Genomic DNA, 15,430 nt, shown 5'->3' with positions numbered 1-15,430 from the left:
TTCCAAAGAGAAGAATTTGTTTCTAAGCAAGCCTTATCTTGGAAATGTGTTAATAGTCTTTAATTTCAAATTCATGTTTTATTTGCATTATCTTGGGAAAGTTGAAATGTTTAAGAACTTAATGTCAGGAATTTGTTGTTTTTCACTTTGTTAAGCATGCTACCTATACATACAAAAGTACATTTTTTTTCTTTTAGTAAATAGCAAAGATGAGGAAAGGTTTTCACTAATCCAAAAAAATTAGTTACCAAAATGGTCAACTGATAAATAATTTTAAAGTATTTTTTTAAGCATGAAGATTTGTCTGCTTATTAAAGTTATGTCTGCTCTCAAAAGCCTAATCCTTCTACTTCTAATTATTAGTGCATTCTTTATGAGAGTGCAATTATTGCTACTTTTTGTAATGTGCCTTATTTTAAAATGTGTTCATTTTACTTTTGAATGATTTCTGATAAGAACTCTGAGTCTGTTGTCTTTAAGAAAGAATCACTTGAAACTTGCTTTTCTTTTTTTTTTTTTTGTACTTGGGATGATTGAAACATTTTCATTGTAATGTACACTCTGGGTTAGAAAAATTAATTATACAATATTTTTGTTATAAAGCTCTTTCATTTTTTATAATGATTTTATTCTGTCCTCTGCCTTGATTTACTTTAGAATGTCTTTCAATCTTCCTTGGCCAGACAGAACATGTACAGAGCGGTAAGCCAATGAGTAAAGCAGCTTTAGTGAACCATCCTTTTCCTTTAGCATGTCATTTGCTGCCTTTTAAGCCTTATGCTGTCTTGGCTAAATTTTCATACATCTATTTTAGATGCTAAACTTTTCTTCTGCTGCTTTTAGGTGTGTGTCTTGGTGGTAGTTAATGTGTTTTTCTAATTTTTTTTTTTTTTTGCTTGATCATTTAAATTTGTTTTTCTTGCATGCCTCTCTATCTCCCATTCCTCAGGTAAAAATCAAGTTCATTCAAACCCAAGAACTTCATAAAGACTGCAGATTTTATTTTTAGACAGGGAATATAAAATAAAGAAAATATGTAGTCTCAAGGGTTGGCAGGGCCTTAGCTTTGGAGATTTCCATCTCCTGCCCCTAACGGCAAATTATCGCACTTAAAAATAAGCCCAGTTCATGGTTCAAAATTTTGTTACTTTATGTACCTTGTGTAAATTTATAATAGTTTTAGATTTTTCTTAATAAGTTATATTAGGTTGGTAAGTTAATATAGAAGTATCAGTTCCAAAGAACTATAGTTCTAGGATTCTATCTTTAGTTTTCCTTGAAAGAAATTAAGTCATGGTAGTCATATTAATATATAATCCATTTCTTCTCTGTCCCCAGTAAGACATTAAGGTTTGGAATGCCAGCCATTAAAAGACAGAAAGATTCCATAAGTTTGAAGTTTAAAAATCTATTGGATCTTTATTAGGATGAGAAAAAGAACTTTACTAACTTAATATTAGGTTCTATATGGCTTTACATTTTTATACTCATAATTTTTCTGAAATTTAAACTAGAATATCAATTATAGCCATACCTATGAACATTTAAAAGGAAATTCTAATCATATTTTGTAACTTAAGCTGTGGAGTAATGGAACCAATTTTTTCTAAGATTATTTAAATATTTTTAGTGACTAGAAGTATCATTTTTAAAAACAATAATTTATTCTCTAGTTATTTATCTGATAAAGAGTTTTCATTGACTGTGACTGTTTCTGTACCATGCCAATTACAGGGCTTCTAACTATTGAAGTAGCTTAATTTTATTTAACTCTCAGATTTTCTCCCAAATTAAATTTATCTGCAGTTTTGTTTTCTTGTCCATAGGTAGATATTTTTATTTTGAAAATTGAATTTAGCAAAAAGAATGAGTTCGTTTCTTTTTGTGCTCAGTACATCAAGTTAAAACGTAATAAAACTTGTTTGGTAAATGTTATCTGTTACTGCTTTGGCTAAAAAAGTGTAGACAATCCTGCTTTAAAAAAAAAAAAAAATCCAGCCATTGAATTTCACTGATTGCTAGCCAGTCTTTTAAGAACTATATCTCAGTAATCTTTAGCATTCTTGTTTATAAAAACTTTGCATTCTATAATAAATCCAGATCAATAATGAATAATTTGTTTGGATTCTCTTTTTACTCCTACTTATACTTTTAATGTAAGCATTTTATGTGAACATCGTCTTTGTTATAGCAGTTTCGTTATGTTTTAATATAAGGAGAAAACCAATAATTTTATCTCATGTAGAAATCTGGATGGCACTAAACCATTTTTAGATAGAACTATTATCTTTGACTTTGCTTTTCTAAGAAAGCTGGATATGAGTTTCAAAGGTGTAGGGTAATTTTATATTAAGTTGTTTTAACATAAAATCAAGTGATTTTATGATTTTTAACTTAATCCAACTTATGTTTTAATTTAATCTAGCTTGTAATTCTCAAAATGTCTGTTATATACTAAACTCTCACTGGTTTTCTATTGAATAATGGTAATTTGGGAGAAGTAAAGTTAAGCCTATTTTGACCAAATTAAATCACTATAAAATTTTTATTGATATATATGTATTAAAGATTATTTAAAATACAGATTTGACTCCTATTTTCTGGGGAAGAATTGAATTCTAAGACAAAGTAAAGACATGTAACTTGGTTTTTTCCCACAAAAATATCTCTTTGAAAATAAAAGATTCTGATTATTTTCATATATGACAAAGAAAAAAAAAAGTTAGAGACTTCTTTCATAGCAGATCATCTTAACTGAACTATCCTGCAAATAACAGAATGCTGCTTCCCGGAAACATGTAATGGTTCATCAAAAAGTTTTATTTACTTAGTTTATATTTGGGATTACTTGAAAAGTAATCAGGTATAAACTGCTGTATTAAAAAGAGGTCACACTTCTGTAGAACTAATCAAGTTTGAGTTTACTTGTTTATTAGTCTGCCACTCCTCGGTAAAGAAAAGCAGATTAATTTTCATGGTTTGTTTATATTTATACAAAAAACTTTAAATATTTGTTTTGACTAAAAAGTAACAGTAATTTTAAAAATAGGAAAAACCATAGCATACTTGCCCCTCTGTTAGAAGCCTTAAACATAACCTGCTGGAATTTGAATATTTGGTTCAATAATCTATTTTGTGTAACATTTATGGAGCTGTATGCTGTATGCACGACGTTGTTCTTAGAGCTTTACAAGTATAAACTGATTTGATTTTCACAGTCACTCTGGGAGGTTGATACTCTTGATACCTCTGTTTTACAGATGAGGAAACAGAGGCACAAAGTGATTAAGTAATTTCCCAAAAGTCACACAGATCTAAACATTGTCTTCACTATGAATATTGAAATTGTCTGAAATATGATTTTTACATACTTGAGTTTTCAGCCTATCAAGTCCTTATACCATTTGCGCTTACATGATTTCCTTATCTAATTTCAATTTCTTTAACATAGCTACCCTAAAACTATGAGTGGTGAGTGGGGGACAAACAATATATATAGTTTGTTTGAATATTCAAGTGATGATTGGTGAATATCTTTGATAACTTCTTAAACGATGATTTCCTCACCTAAAATTCTTTGATTTTAGGCATGTGAGCAGTAGTGACAGAGTGGGCAAGCCTTACCGTGGTGTGAAGCCTGTTTTCAGCATTGGGGATGAGGAAGAATACGACACAGGTGTAGTAAAAATTTATCTACAGACAGCTTTCCTCATTCACTAGGAGTGGTTATAGAGATCATTCTGGGAAAACCCTAACAACTGCTTTTAAAAAGGATAGAATGAGATTTTGTGTAGGTGAATCAGGGAGTCTGTGGCTTGCTATTAAGGCAGTTTAAGTTTGTGATGCCCACCTAAAAGTCTAAGCAGAAATAAATGTTGAATAGACAGTTAGTTATAGGGGTCTTCAGCTGAGAGGAGAGGTCTGAGCTGGTGATAATTTGGCAATTATCACTGTGGAAATAGTATTTAAAGCCATGGGATTGTATGTAAATCCCCTTGATCTCCTGCTTTGGGGAATGAGTTTTGATACCGAAGTCCAGGGAATTCCAAAATTGAGACGTCTGAATGGAGCCTCATGAAGGTAGGGGCAATATCCTAATAGGCCACAAGATGGAGATACTGTGCCAGGAAAATTTGTCTTCTCTGTGGTTGCCTGTATTTTAAAAAATATTTTGGCTTATAATCTTACTGTTCAGGTTACAGTGATCGATTGATTAATCATAATTAATGTTGACTAAGTTATGTATTGAGTTAGAAGCAAATCAAACAGTATATAAATGTACAAAAAGGAAAAAAAACCTCTCATATTTCACCTTGGCTTTTTATGCTTAGTAATATATGTTGCATGTTTCCTGTTTCAACCTGTATGCTTTCTTGGTCTATATGTTTATCTCTTTCTATTATATGACTATACCATATTTTATTTAACCAGTCTCCTTCCAATTGACACTGGTGGTTTTCTAGTTTTTTTCTGTTTCAAATGGCAACAGATATCTTTATACATATATGTAGAAGAATTTTTGCAGTGTGTCAATGGGGGTAAATTCTTAGCAGTAAATTTGCTAGATTAGAGAGTGTATTTGATGTTTCAAAAGATATTGCAAAATCACGTTCCAGAAAAATTGTAATGAGGTAAACATGATGTTTCTAATTGTTTCTTTTTTTTTTTTTAAGATTTATTTATTTATTTCTCTTCCCTTTCCACCCACCCTGGTTGTCTGTTCTCTGTGTCTGTTTGCTGAATCTTCTTCTTTGTCCCCTTCTGCTGTTGTCAGCTGCTTCTGTTGTTGTCAGCAGCACGGGAATCTGTGTTTCTTTTTGTTGGATCATCTTGTTGTGTCAGCTCTCTGTGTGGGTGGACCATTCTTAGGCAGGCTGCACTTTCTTTCATGCTGGGCGGCTCTCCTTATGGGGTGCATTTCTTGCGCGTGGGACTCCTCTACGCGGGGGATACCCCTCCGTGGCAGGGCACTCCTTGTGCGCATCAGCACTGCACATGGGCCAGCTCCACATGGGTCAAGGAGGCCCGGGGTTTGAACCATGGACCTCCCATGTGGTAGACGGACGCCCTAACCACTGGGCCAAATCCGCTTCCCTCTAATTGTTTCTTATTCTCCTGTTTTTCCTTTCTTCTCATTTCCTTATTATTTATCAATCTCCTTAATTATCCCAACTCTTTCTATTGTGTTGTCCATTTCCTTTATCTTTTTAATTCTGTGTTTTGGCCTTTTAACAAAGGGAAGAGAAGAATGGATGAATAAATTATGGTATATTTGCACCATGGATAATTGCAAAGTAGTGAAAATGAGAAAACTATAGCTATATATCCATATGGTTATAATGGTGGAGGGAGCAATTGCAGAAGAATACAGTTGAGTAATTTACTATTTACATGTTTTATTTAAAATGCAAAGCAATACTATATATTATGTAGATATATTCGTAAATGATTAAAATGAGGGTGTTACGGTACTGATAACATTAAATTCAGACAGTCAGTACTTCTTGGTGGAAAAGGAAGGAGAATGTTACTTGAGAAAGACAGATGAGAGCTTCACCTTTATTAAGCTGGAAATACATGGGATTTCCTTTTTCATTATGTTTCTTTATATTTTAAGACGTTTCTTAAAAAGCAAAGGAAAGAACATTATAATTATTAACCCAAGCAACCATAATTCCCCTTTCTTAAATTAGAAAACCAGTAAGAATGTTCTACATTCCTCTCAAGGAAAAAAAAACGAAATTTATTTTTTCTTATTTATCCCAGGATTGATTTTATTGTTTGTATTAATCATCCAAAGGGGTGCTGATGCAAAATACCAGAAATTGGTTGGTTTTTATAAAGGGTATTTATTTGGGGTAGGACCTTACAGATACCAGGCCATAAAGAATAAGTTACTTCCTCACCAAAGTATTTTCACGTGTTGGAACAAGATGACTGCCGACATCTGCGAGGGTTCAGGCTTCCTGGGTTCCTCTGGGCTCAACTCCTCTGTTTTGTCCACAAGGACAGCTGTAGACTAGGAGGCTCTGTAGGCTTTGCCTCTCTCCACAAGGTCAGCTGTAGACTATCAGGCGAACAGCTCTGTCTCTTTCACCAGGGCTCCCCCATAAGACTTCCAGCATCAAACTTCAACATCAAAACTCCAGCATTAAGAACCTTTAACTTTGTCCTTTGCCATGCCTTTTTTTTGTGTGAGTCCCCACCCACCAAGGGGCAGGGACTCAACACCCTAAAGACGTGGCCCAATCAGAGCACCAATCATAACTCATCACGGCCAAGTACAGACCAGATCACAAACATAATCCAGTATTTATTTTCGGAATTCATACCCATATCAAACTGCTTCATTGGTATTTTCTCTTTAAGTCAGAAACCAGCAATACTAAAAGAACTTTATCATCTTTGACCTCGAGATAAGTGCTTATTATTGGATGAGTCAGTGATAACTCTACAGACGAGTCACAAATCATAGTTGTGTGATCTATATAAAAAAGGTAGAGATTCCCTAAATAGTTTAATCTTTAAAAAGTACTTTCTCCCTATATATAATGATGTTTCATAGTACTATTTCTGTATTAGTTATCAGTAGCATAAGGAAATAGTAGCAGGGATAGAATTGATTGTTGTTTTTCAACTCATATATTTAAATAATACTGATATTCTTTCAGGTTGTTAAGAAATGTATCATTTTTGAAGTTGATAATATGAGACACAATATCCATTTCTAACACTTTAAATTCTTTATAGATGAAATTGACAGTTCTTCAATGTCAGATGATGATAGAAAAGAAGTTGTAAACATTCAGACTTGGATTAACAAGCCAGACATCAAGCATCATTTTCCTTGTAAAGAAGTGAAAGAAAGTGGACACATGTTTCCTAGGTACTTTTAATATTGTTTCTTCCATCTGTAAAATTGAATTTGGGAAAGTTATTAATATAAAACTGAATTGCAGGAGAATTTTTATTCATCTAAGTGCAGTAGATTATAATTTCCTTCTTCAACTTGTATGTCTTGTTTTTTAGTATTTCTTATATATATTTTATTTTGAAAAATTTTAAACCCATAAAAACGTTAAAGAAACTGTAGATTGACACCTTTATAAACCTTTTCTAGATTCACCAGCTGTTAACATCTTTTCACAACCACCCCAACCCTGTCTATATGTGTACACATATAGACCTGTACACATATACTTTCCTTTTGTCAGACCAATTCAAAAGGTTATAGATATGATACTTCATAACTAAATACTTCAGCATAAATCTTTGAAGAATAAGAGCATTCTCCTACATAACCCCAATACTATTACCATACCTAAAAAAATTTAATGTCATCCAACGTACAGATCATATTCACATTTTCTACAACATCCCCAAATGTCTTTTTTATTTTTTATGTTTTTTATTTTATTCTCCCCCCCCCCCAACTTGTCTGCTCTCTGTGTCCACTCGCTGTGTGTTCTTCTGTGTCTGCTTGGATTCTTGTCAGCGGCACCAGGAATCTGTGTCTCTTTTTGTTGCATCATCTTGCTGTGTCAGCTCTCCATGTGTGTGGCACCACCACTCCTGGGCAGGCTGCGCTTTTTTCACACTGGGTGGCTCTCCTTACAGGGCACACTCCTTGTGCATGGGGCTCCCCTACACGGGGGACACTCCTGCGTGGCACGGCACTCTTTACACGCATCAGCACTGTGCATGGACCAGCTCACCACACAGGTCAGGAGGCCCCGGGTTTGAACCCTGAACCTCCCTTGTGGTAGGCAGACACTCTATTGTTGAGCCAAGTCCACTTCCCCCAAATGTCTTTTAGAGTCTTTGCTTCTTCTTCCTGATCCAGGATCCAGTCTAGGTTCACACATTTGCTTGTTATCTTTAGTCTCCACCAGTCAACAGTGTCCTCCCCCTTTTTTCTTCATAGTGAATGAATCTGAATCAAGACCAGTTGTCCTGCAGAATGTCCCAATTTCTGGACTTGTCTAATAATTATCTTAAATATTAAATAAAAATGTAAGAGAAACACTTTAGGAAAAATGAGTTGAGATAAAAGGTGTCAATAATTAATTCTTATGCCTTCAGGATCCAGTTACAGAGTATTATGAAATATGTAAGGAAGCCCAACTATTGCCTGTTGATCTTTAATATTAGGTATACGCTATGATGTATTGAATAACAATATAACATCCTAGTGTATATATGATTTTACATGACTCTAATCATTTTCATTTAGTTCTGGTTTTTTGTAGTGTTTTAAAATACTTATCAAATGTGTTATTAAGTAAATGCTTATCGATTTTAGAATCAGAAGTATTGCATATTATATTTTAGTATGAGAAATTCAGCTATTATAATGTGGAGGGGAAAAAGGACCTGGAGGAGGCACTTATTAATTATTTTTATGTTTGTGACTGTAGACAATGTTATTGCATCTTATAGTGTATTCCACTTCAACTAAAATCTATTCTAATGATTTCTATAATATATTGAACTTTTTATTACAAAATGTTTTAACTTTGCTTTTAAACAATTGCCGAATTATCTTTGTTAATAAAAGTTTTACCTCTAGTAAAAGTATTGAAAGTTTGTTATTATTTAGCATGTTTGCTTATACATGATAACCCTGCTTTTATTTTTAAAATTCAAAAGAAATGCCATCTAGAGTAGACATTTCTTGTAACTGGGCCTAAAGAAGGAACAACTGCTTTGAATTGCATTTCTTTAAAATACTTGATTTTTAATGGTATTCTTTTTCTGTTTTTCAAGTCACCTGTTGGTTACTGCAACACATATGTATTGTTTGAGGGAGATTCTTTCACGGAAAGGATTGGCTTATATACAGTCTCGACAAGCACTAAATTCTGTAGTTAAAATTACATCCAAAAAAAAACATCCTGAGCTAATTACCTTCAAGTATGGAAACAGCAGTGCTTCAGGAATAGAAATCTTGGCAATTGAAAGGTAAGCTTTTCTTAGGATGATATCTAAGTTACTGCAGTTCATTTTTAAATAGTTTGTTACTCTCTTTTGGGGAATAAATGAAGAATAGGTACTCTAAGCTTCCTCACTCCTGATCTGTGGGTCATTCCACCACATGTTGTTTTAGATGGTTTGCTTTGTAAGACTTCAGATTACAGTTCTTATTTACCCTTTTTTATAGGAATGCTTGAAAAAATAGTAAGGTTAAGATGATGTCTCATCCCTTCAAGGATTTAAAATAAACACCTTCAGTTGGGGAGAAAATTAATCTACCTTTCTTTTTACCTTGCACAATTAGGCATCAGAAATCATGAATCTATACTAAGTTACATGTACCTCATTAAAAGAAATATTTTAATTGCTTTAATTTGTTATAATAATGTATTCACATTGTGAAAATACTCAAATAATAAAGACAAATATATTACCCAAACCCCACCCTGTTAACACTTTGGTGAATATCTTTTCAGGTATCTTTCTATGCATATATATGTGTATATTCAAAACTAGATAAATGGGATACAGCCTTTTTTGTATCCTGGTTTTTATTTAAAAGTTTATTATGGTAGTGTGAATATATTACAGTTTTAGTAAGTATAAATTCATAACTTTTATTATAATTTCTAATAAATGTAACTTTATAACAGAGATTCTACTGTGTGGATATTCTCTGATGTAATCAATCTTCTGCTTTAGGTAGCAGGGCTGGGGATTGAATCCCGGACCTCATATATGGGAAGCCGGCATTCAACCACTGAGCTACGCTGGCTGTCCCTCAATCCTATGTTGATAGGCACCTAGAATGCTTCCAGTTTTTCACTAGCATCAATACTTTTTCACGGGCCACCTTTTAATCCATATTTACGCATTTGTCCAGTCCATCTCCCCATCATGCATTCACAGAACTGATAGAAGTAGACCCAGGTCAGAGGGTACACACATTTTAACACCTAATCATAAATTATTCCTAAATCAAAGGACATTTGATTTATGACTTTCCCATGTATGGTAGCAATTGAAAATTGTTTTAAAGCTTTACCATAAATTTTGCTAAAGAAATCAAAGGTTGTTACATATAGATCGGTACATTTCCAGAGTTTGGGAAGAGAGTGAAAATCATGGAAGATAAATTAGCCACTCTCTCCCCTCACCCGTTCTTTGATACTTGCAGTTCTCTATACCCCATTGTAACATTACATATGATTTACACAGTAAAATTTGTTAGGTTTTACAGAAAATGTTCAAAATATAGTAGTTTTATACTCCTGGCAAAGAAAACATATTTTGTCTTATGATATTGATATTTTATAATAATAATTACTACATATTTAGACCTTATTCATATTTCACATCATGTAACATTATTTTATTTAATGTACATAGCCCCTTTGTAAAATTGGAATAACTACATCTATTTTATGTATAAATATTTGACTTAAGAGAAAACATTTTTTGCTTGAGGTCAAACTAAAAGTATTTGAGTTCTTTTTTTTTTTTTAAAGATTTATTTATTTATTTCTCTCTCCCCCCACCCCGGTTGTCTGCTCTCTGTGTCTAATTGCTGCATCTTCTTTGTCCGCCTCTATTGTTGTCAGCAGCACGGGAATCTGTGTCTCTTTTTGTTGCGTCATCTTGTGTCAGCTCTCCATGTGGGCGGCACCATTCCTGGGCAGGCTGCACTTTCTTTTGCGCTGGGCGGCTGTCCTTATGGGGCGCACTCCTTGCGCATGGGGCTTCCCTACGCGGGGGACAACCCTGCGTGGCAGGGCACTCCTTGCGCGCATCAGCACTGCGCATGGGCCAGCTCCACACGGGTCCAGGAGGCCTGGGGTTTGAACCGCGGACCTCCCATGTGGTAGATGGATGCCCTAACCACTGGGCCAAGTCCGCTTCCCTATTTGAGTTCTTATTGACTTTGATATTAAATATCATTAGAGTATATAGACTGTGAAACTGGGTTATATTTGTAGCAGGCAACAGAATACATACAGACGTATTTATTTATGTTTTATTATCTAGCCATTATGTATATATATTTAATAATGGTTCAAAGAATTTAAGCTCTACACTATGTGAAAAATCTCATTGCTTTTATTTTACTTATTTCTTAAGATTTATGTTATTCCCCCCCCCCCCCCATTGTTTGCTCTCTTGTGTACATTTGCTGTACGTTCTTCTTGTTCTGTGTCTTCTTGCATTCTCAGCAGCACTGGGAATCTGTCTTTTTATTGTGTCATCTTGCTGCGTCAGCTCTCTGTGTGTGTGGCGCCACTCCTGGGCAGGCTACACTTTTTTCGTGCGGGGTGGCTCTCCTCAGGGCGCCCTCCTTGTGCATGGGGCTCCCCTACACGGGGGACACCCCTGTGTGACAGGGCACTCCTTGCGTGCATCAGCCCTGTGCATGGGCCAGCTCCACACGGGTCAAGGAAGCCCGGGATTTGAACTGCAGACCTGCCATGTGGGAGGCGGATGCCCTATCTATTGGGCCAAGTCCGTTTCCCTCATTGCTTTTAAATCTAGGTTCTCTTTCAAAATATGTTTTTGAGTATATGTGGAGATAAGTTATGAGGAAGGCATCTCACCTGCCTTGTAGGTCAGGAAAACTGCATTTAGTTGACATCTAAGCTGAATTCTGAAGAAAAGCAAGTAATTCAGTATTGCTGGAGATTAGGCATATTGGATTGGAGGAAGGGCAAAGCAGGAAGATAAATGTCATCATATGCCCAACTAATCAGTTTGTATTTTGTCCTGAAGGTAGTAAGAGACTTAACAGGAAGTGATTTAATTAGATATGCATTTTAGAAAGATCACCCCAGCTGCCTGAGGAAGATGGGTTGGAGGGGAGTAAGAGTGGACAGAGATAGAGCTTTAGGGAGACTTTAGCAGTAGGGATAGAAAATTATGTATGCATTTGAAAGACAGTGAATATGAAGAATTGATAGTAGATAGATTAGATAAAGGTGAGAGAGAAAAAGGAAAGGGGTAATCAAATTGTTTGCGAGGTTTCTGGATTGAGTATTTGGATAAAGAGCAATGTCAGTCACTGAGTTGGGGAACCTAGGAAGGCAAGATGAGTAGTTGAATTTTGGAAGTGTTCAGTTTAAGGTTACTAAGAAGTTATCATGACCTGTAGGCAGGTTAAATATTTAAAGATTTTAAGCTCAAGAAAAGCTAGGCCGGAGCAGTCTTAGGGTAGATCTTTGGAGTAGGTATGTGAGCCATGTAAGGAGGTGGGTTATAGAAATGCCTGAAATAAATAGTTGAATAAGTTTTTGAGGAATTATACACGGGAAAAATTCTGTAATTCACTTTTCCTGAATTTCTTAACCATTTCATGTATAATTGGCAACAAAGAACAGTGTCATCTTTCTAAGTAGGCTGTTAATCAAGATGTAAATATATAATTGTCATAAAAACTATGAAGTCATTCAAAGAGTAACTGCTCAAGAACTTCTGGCATATTTCATTGACAATGGTAATTTAATAACTATGCTGCGAAGATAGTGACTTGTTAAAAATAGAAAATATGAACAATCTGAAGTACTTATTATAAAGTAAATTCAGTATCTGGGATAAAATACTGAAAAGTTTACTGGGAACCGTACAGTTTATTACTAAACCAAAGTCTACCCTTAAGGGTGGAAGACCATGTGCTGTTTGGGTCATTTTGTTTCTTGAACATCAGTAATAAACATTTTCTAATTAAAATGAGAGATTGATCCTTAGTGATCTGAACAGGAAATTCTTTTTCTACTCCTAGTTTTCCTCTTAAAAAAAAATCAACCTCTGTGAAATTTGACTACCAGGAGTTGTACAAGGAATCAATATTAACTTTAAAAGCACTGTATTAATTAAATTTTTTTCCCATAGGTATTTGATTCCAAATGCAGGAGATGCTACCAAAGCCATAAAACAACAGATTATGAAAGTTTTGGATGCGTTGGAAAGTTAATATAAAAGAAAAATATTTTAAAAGAAATTAAGATAACCAAGAGAAACATGGACATTTTCCTGACTGAATACTAATCAAAGACCATGGGAGTGCTTGAATAGCAGGTCTAAGGAAATGTATATTATTATAATCAACCTCTGAACACTTAAAAAAATTAATTTTCCTTTGCATTTTTGCTTTTGTAAAATGATTTATTGTAAAGGTCAGTTATTAAATGATTTCTAAGTAACAGATCCTGTATCCTCAAGGAACAAGGGTGCAGAATGCAGTTCTGTTTTGAAGAGCTGTTTTAAGGGAACTTGCATCACTTTCAGGTTAAAAAACAACCATACTCATCAATATTTGCAACTGCTATGTCTTCACTGAAAATTAGAGATAGAATTAGATAAAGAGGACCTTCCCCCTTATTTAGTTTTATTCACTGAATATCAGAAACTAAAAAGTATTTACATAGGTTAATAATTAGCTCACTGTTTCTGTTGGTAAGTATTAGATTTCTATTTCTCTTTTTAATGAAATGGGTGAAGATTCCAGCCAACTTACAAATGCAGTCCAGCTAGTGAAATTTAAAACATTGTTTTCTAAATCACCCTTGCACCATTAGCTAATAATTTGGACACTTAGTGCTTCAGAAATATTATACTAACTATCCTAATGGTTCCTAAAGAGCAATTAAAAACATTATGATAAGTAAGTAGGCATGTTAAGATAAAATTAACATTTGGGGGACTGAATTTTACCTGTAAAAATGACATTGGTCTTCATTACAAGTGGAATATTTGATTTTGGATATTTCAGAATAAGTGTTGAGCATAATCTCCTCAAGATTATGGTCTGTGACCACACTAACATCCACTTAAAAGTCAGATAATCAGCTGCATAAACTTGAGTTGTTTTTATCATTACTTTATGAAATTTTCATCTTTTGGTATTGTCTTCTCTTATTAAAGTTGCAGTGGTTTAAAAATATTTCTTTTACTATAACAAAACAAAAATGGTTTGCTTTATTTTGCAGCTTTCTCAATTAAATTTATTGAGGTTCATAATTGACACACTTGGTGAGAGAAATCCAGGAATGCATTTGGGGCCATGGAATGACTTTGTAAAATCTGTTTGGGAAATAGTAAGTCTTAGACAAATCTGCCATGTCTTACAATGTTATGGATTATCTCTAAGCATTGATAGGAGAAATATTTAGATGTACTTTAATAACAGCCAGTTATTTTAATTTACTTAATGGAAATCAAGTGACTCAAAAAGGCAACATAATTCAAGAAATTTTATTCTGATATCTAAATAAAAATTTGAGTGATTGAAGACATTTGCATGAAATTGCAGCTGGTGCAAATAAATACTTGATATTTATAACTCTACCCTATAACTGTTGTATTCCATTTTTTCCTTTTCTGGCATTTACTTTAGAAATGTCCTGAGGTCTGATTTTTTACCCATTTCAGCCATGGGACTCTTTTCATACTATTAATGTAAAGATGTTTGTGTTACTGTTTATAAATTACAATTGTAAATAAACCAGTACAGTTTGCTCAGACCTTTGTTCTTAATGAAAATGTCTCTCTTCATTTCTTTTGTAAATCTCTGTAGATGCCACAAATTCTGTAATTTCAAGATTTTCACAAACATTAGAAAATTGAAACTTAGCCTTTTAACAGAATTTAAATGTTCAGATTTTAGGTTGGTTAAGTATTAGATTTCTATTTATCTTTATTTAGACGGAGAGGAGAGAGAGGTAATTTAAAAAGAATGTCATTCAATTCCAGATATAGTAAATTACTACCCTGAACTACTTAACCTCTCAGAATTTTCATTTCCACATCTGCTTCCCTCTGATGTTCATTTCAAAAAATATTACAAGGACCTAAAGAAACTTACCCTAACTTATCACTCGGTTACAAGAGGCTATCAAAAAATAGGTCAATAATTTAGAAACTGCTCATAGTATTTTGCAGGTAATGGCTTATGAAAATGCTAATCAGGATTGTCAGAAAGCTATTGGGATTGTGAAAGGTAAAGTGATTGACTGAATATATTAAATTGTGGCAGGATGTAGGGATGGAGGGCCACCGTGCTACAATGATGTCTCAGGCTATGGCAGGGATGGAAATAAGAGGTTCTCTGGAAAATGTTTCAATTGTGGGAAAATTGGTCACATCAGAAAAGATTGTTGGAAAAACTCTGAGGGAAAAACAATGTTGCCTGGCCAGAATATTTCTGCTCGGAAACCATTTGAGCCATTCCCCCACTGCAGTAAAGGAAATCATTGGGTTAACCAAATGTCAGTCTAATTATCATAAGAATGGCACTCCCTTGTCGGGAAACTTCCAGCAGGGAAACTTCCAGCAGGCCAGACCGCTCCTAGCCCCATTCCAAAACAAAAATTTTCAGGTTCAGCAGAGCAATCCCAGCACTCCCCGATACTCCACAGTGCCCTTGACTTATCCCCTGCCACGGTAGGAAGTGGGGCTGTAGATAACCCTACAG

At 34.4% G+C, this 15,430-nt stretch overlaps 1 protein-coding gene across 3 annotated transcripts in view; it reads left to right on the top strand.

Annotated features, from left to right (window-relative positions):
- TBC1D23 (TBC1 domain family member 23) overlaps positions 1 to 14,480 on the top strand; it is a 68,550-nt gene extending 54,070 nt beyond the window's left edge. For 2 of the 3 annotated variants that reach the window (XM_058296002.1, XM_071214864.1), the window contains 4 exons: positions 3,588 to 3,676; positions 6,751 to 6,886; positions 8,767 to 8,961; positions 12,850 to 14,480. In XM_058296002.1, coding sequence (XP_058151985.1) covers positions 3,588 to 3,676; positions 6,751 to 6,886; positions 8,767 to 8,961; positions 12,850 to 12,931 — 502 coding nt within the window. In that variant the 3' untranslated portion in view covers positions 12,932 to 14,480. Of the gene's footprint in view, positions 1 to 657; positions 703 to 3,587; positions 3,677 to 6,750; positions 6,887 to 8,766; positions 8,962 to 12,849 lie in introns of all 3 variants that reach the window. The other variant, XM_058296001.1, reaches the window with a different exon arrangement.
- Positions 14,481 to 15,430: the final 950 nt, after the last annotated feature.

The sequence above is a fragment of the Dasypus novemcinctus genome, chromosome 4 (assembly GCF_030445035.2).
Source record: "Dasypus novemcinctus isolate mDasNov1 chromosome 4, mDasNov1.1.hap2, whole genome shotgun sequence".
Classification (NCBI taxonomy): domain Eukaryota; kingdom Metazoa; phylum Chordata; class Mammalia; order Cingulata; family Dasypodidae; genus Dasypus; species Dasypus novemcinctus.
Note: the sequence above shows the minus strand (reverse complement) of the source record. Positions and strands in the feature narration are given on the sequence as shown.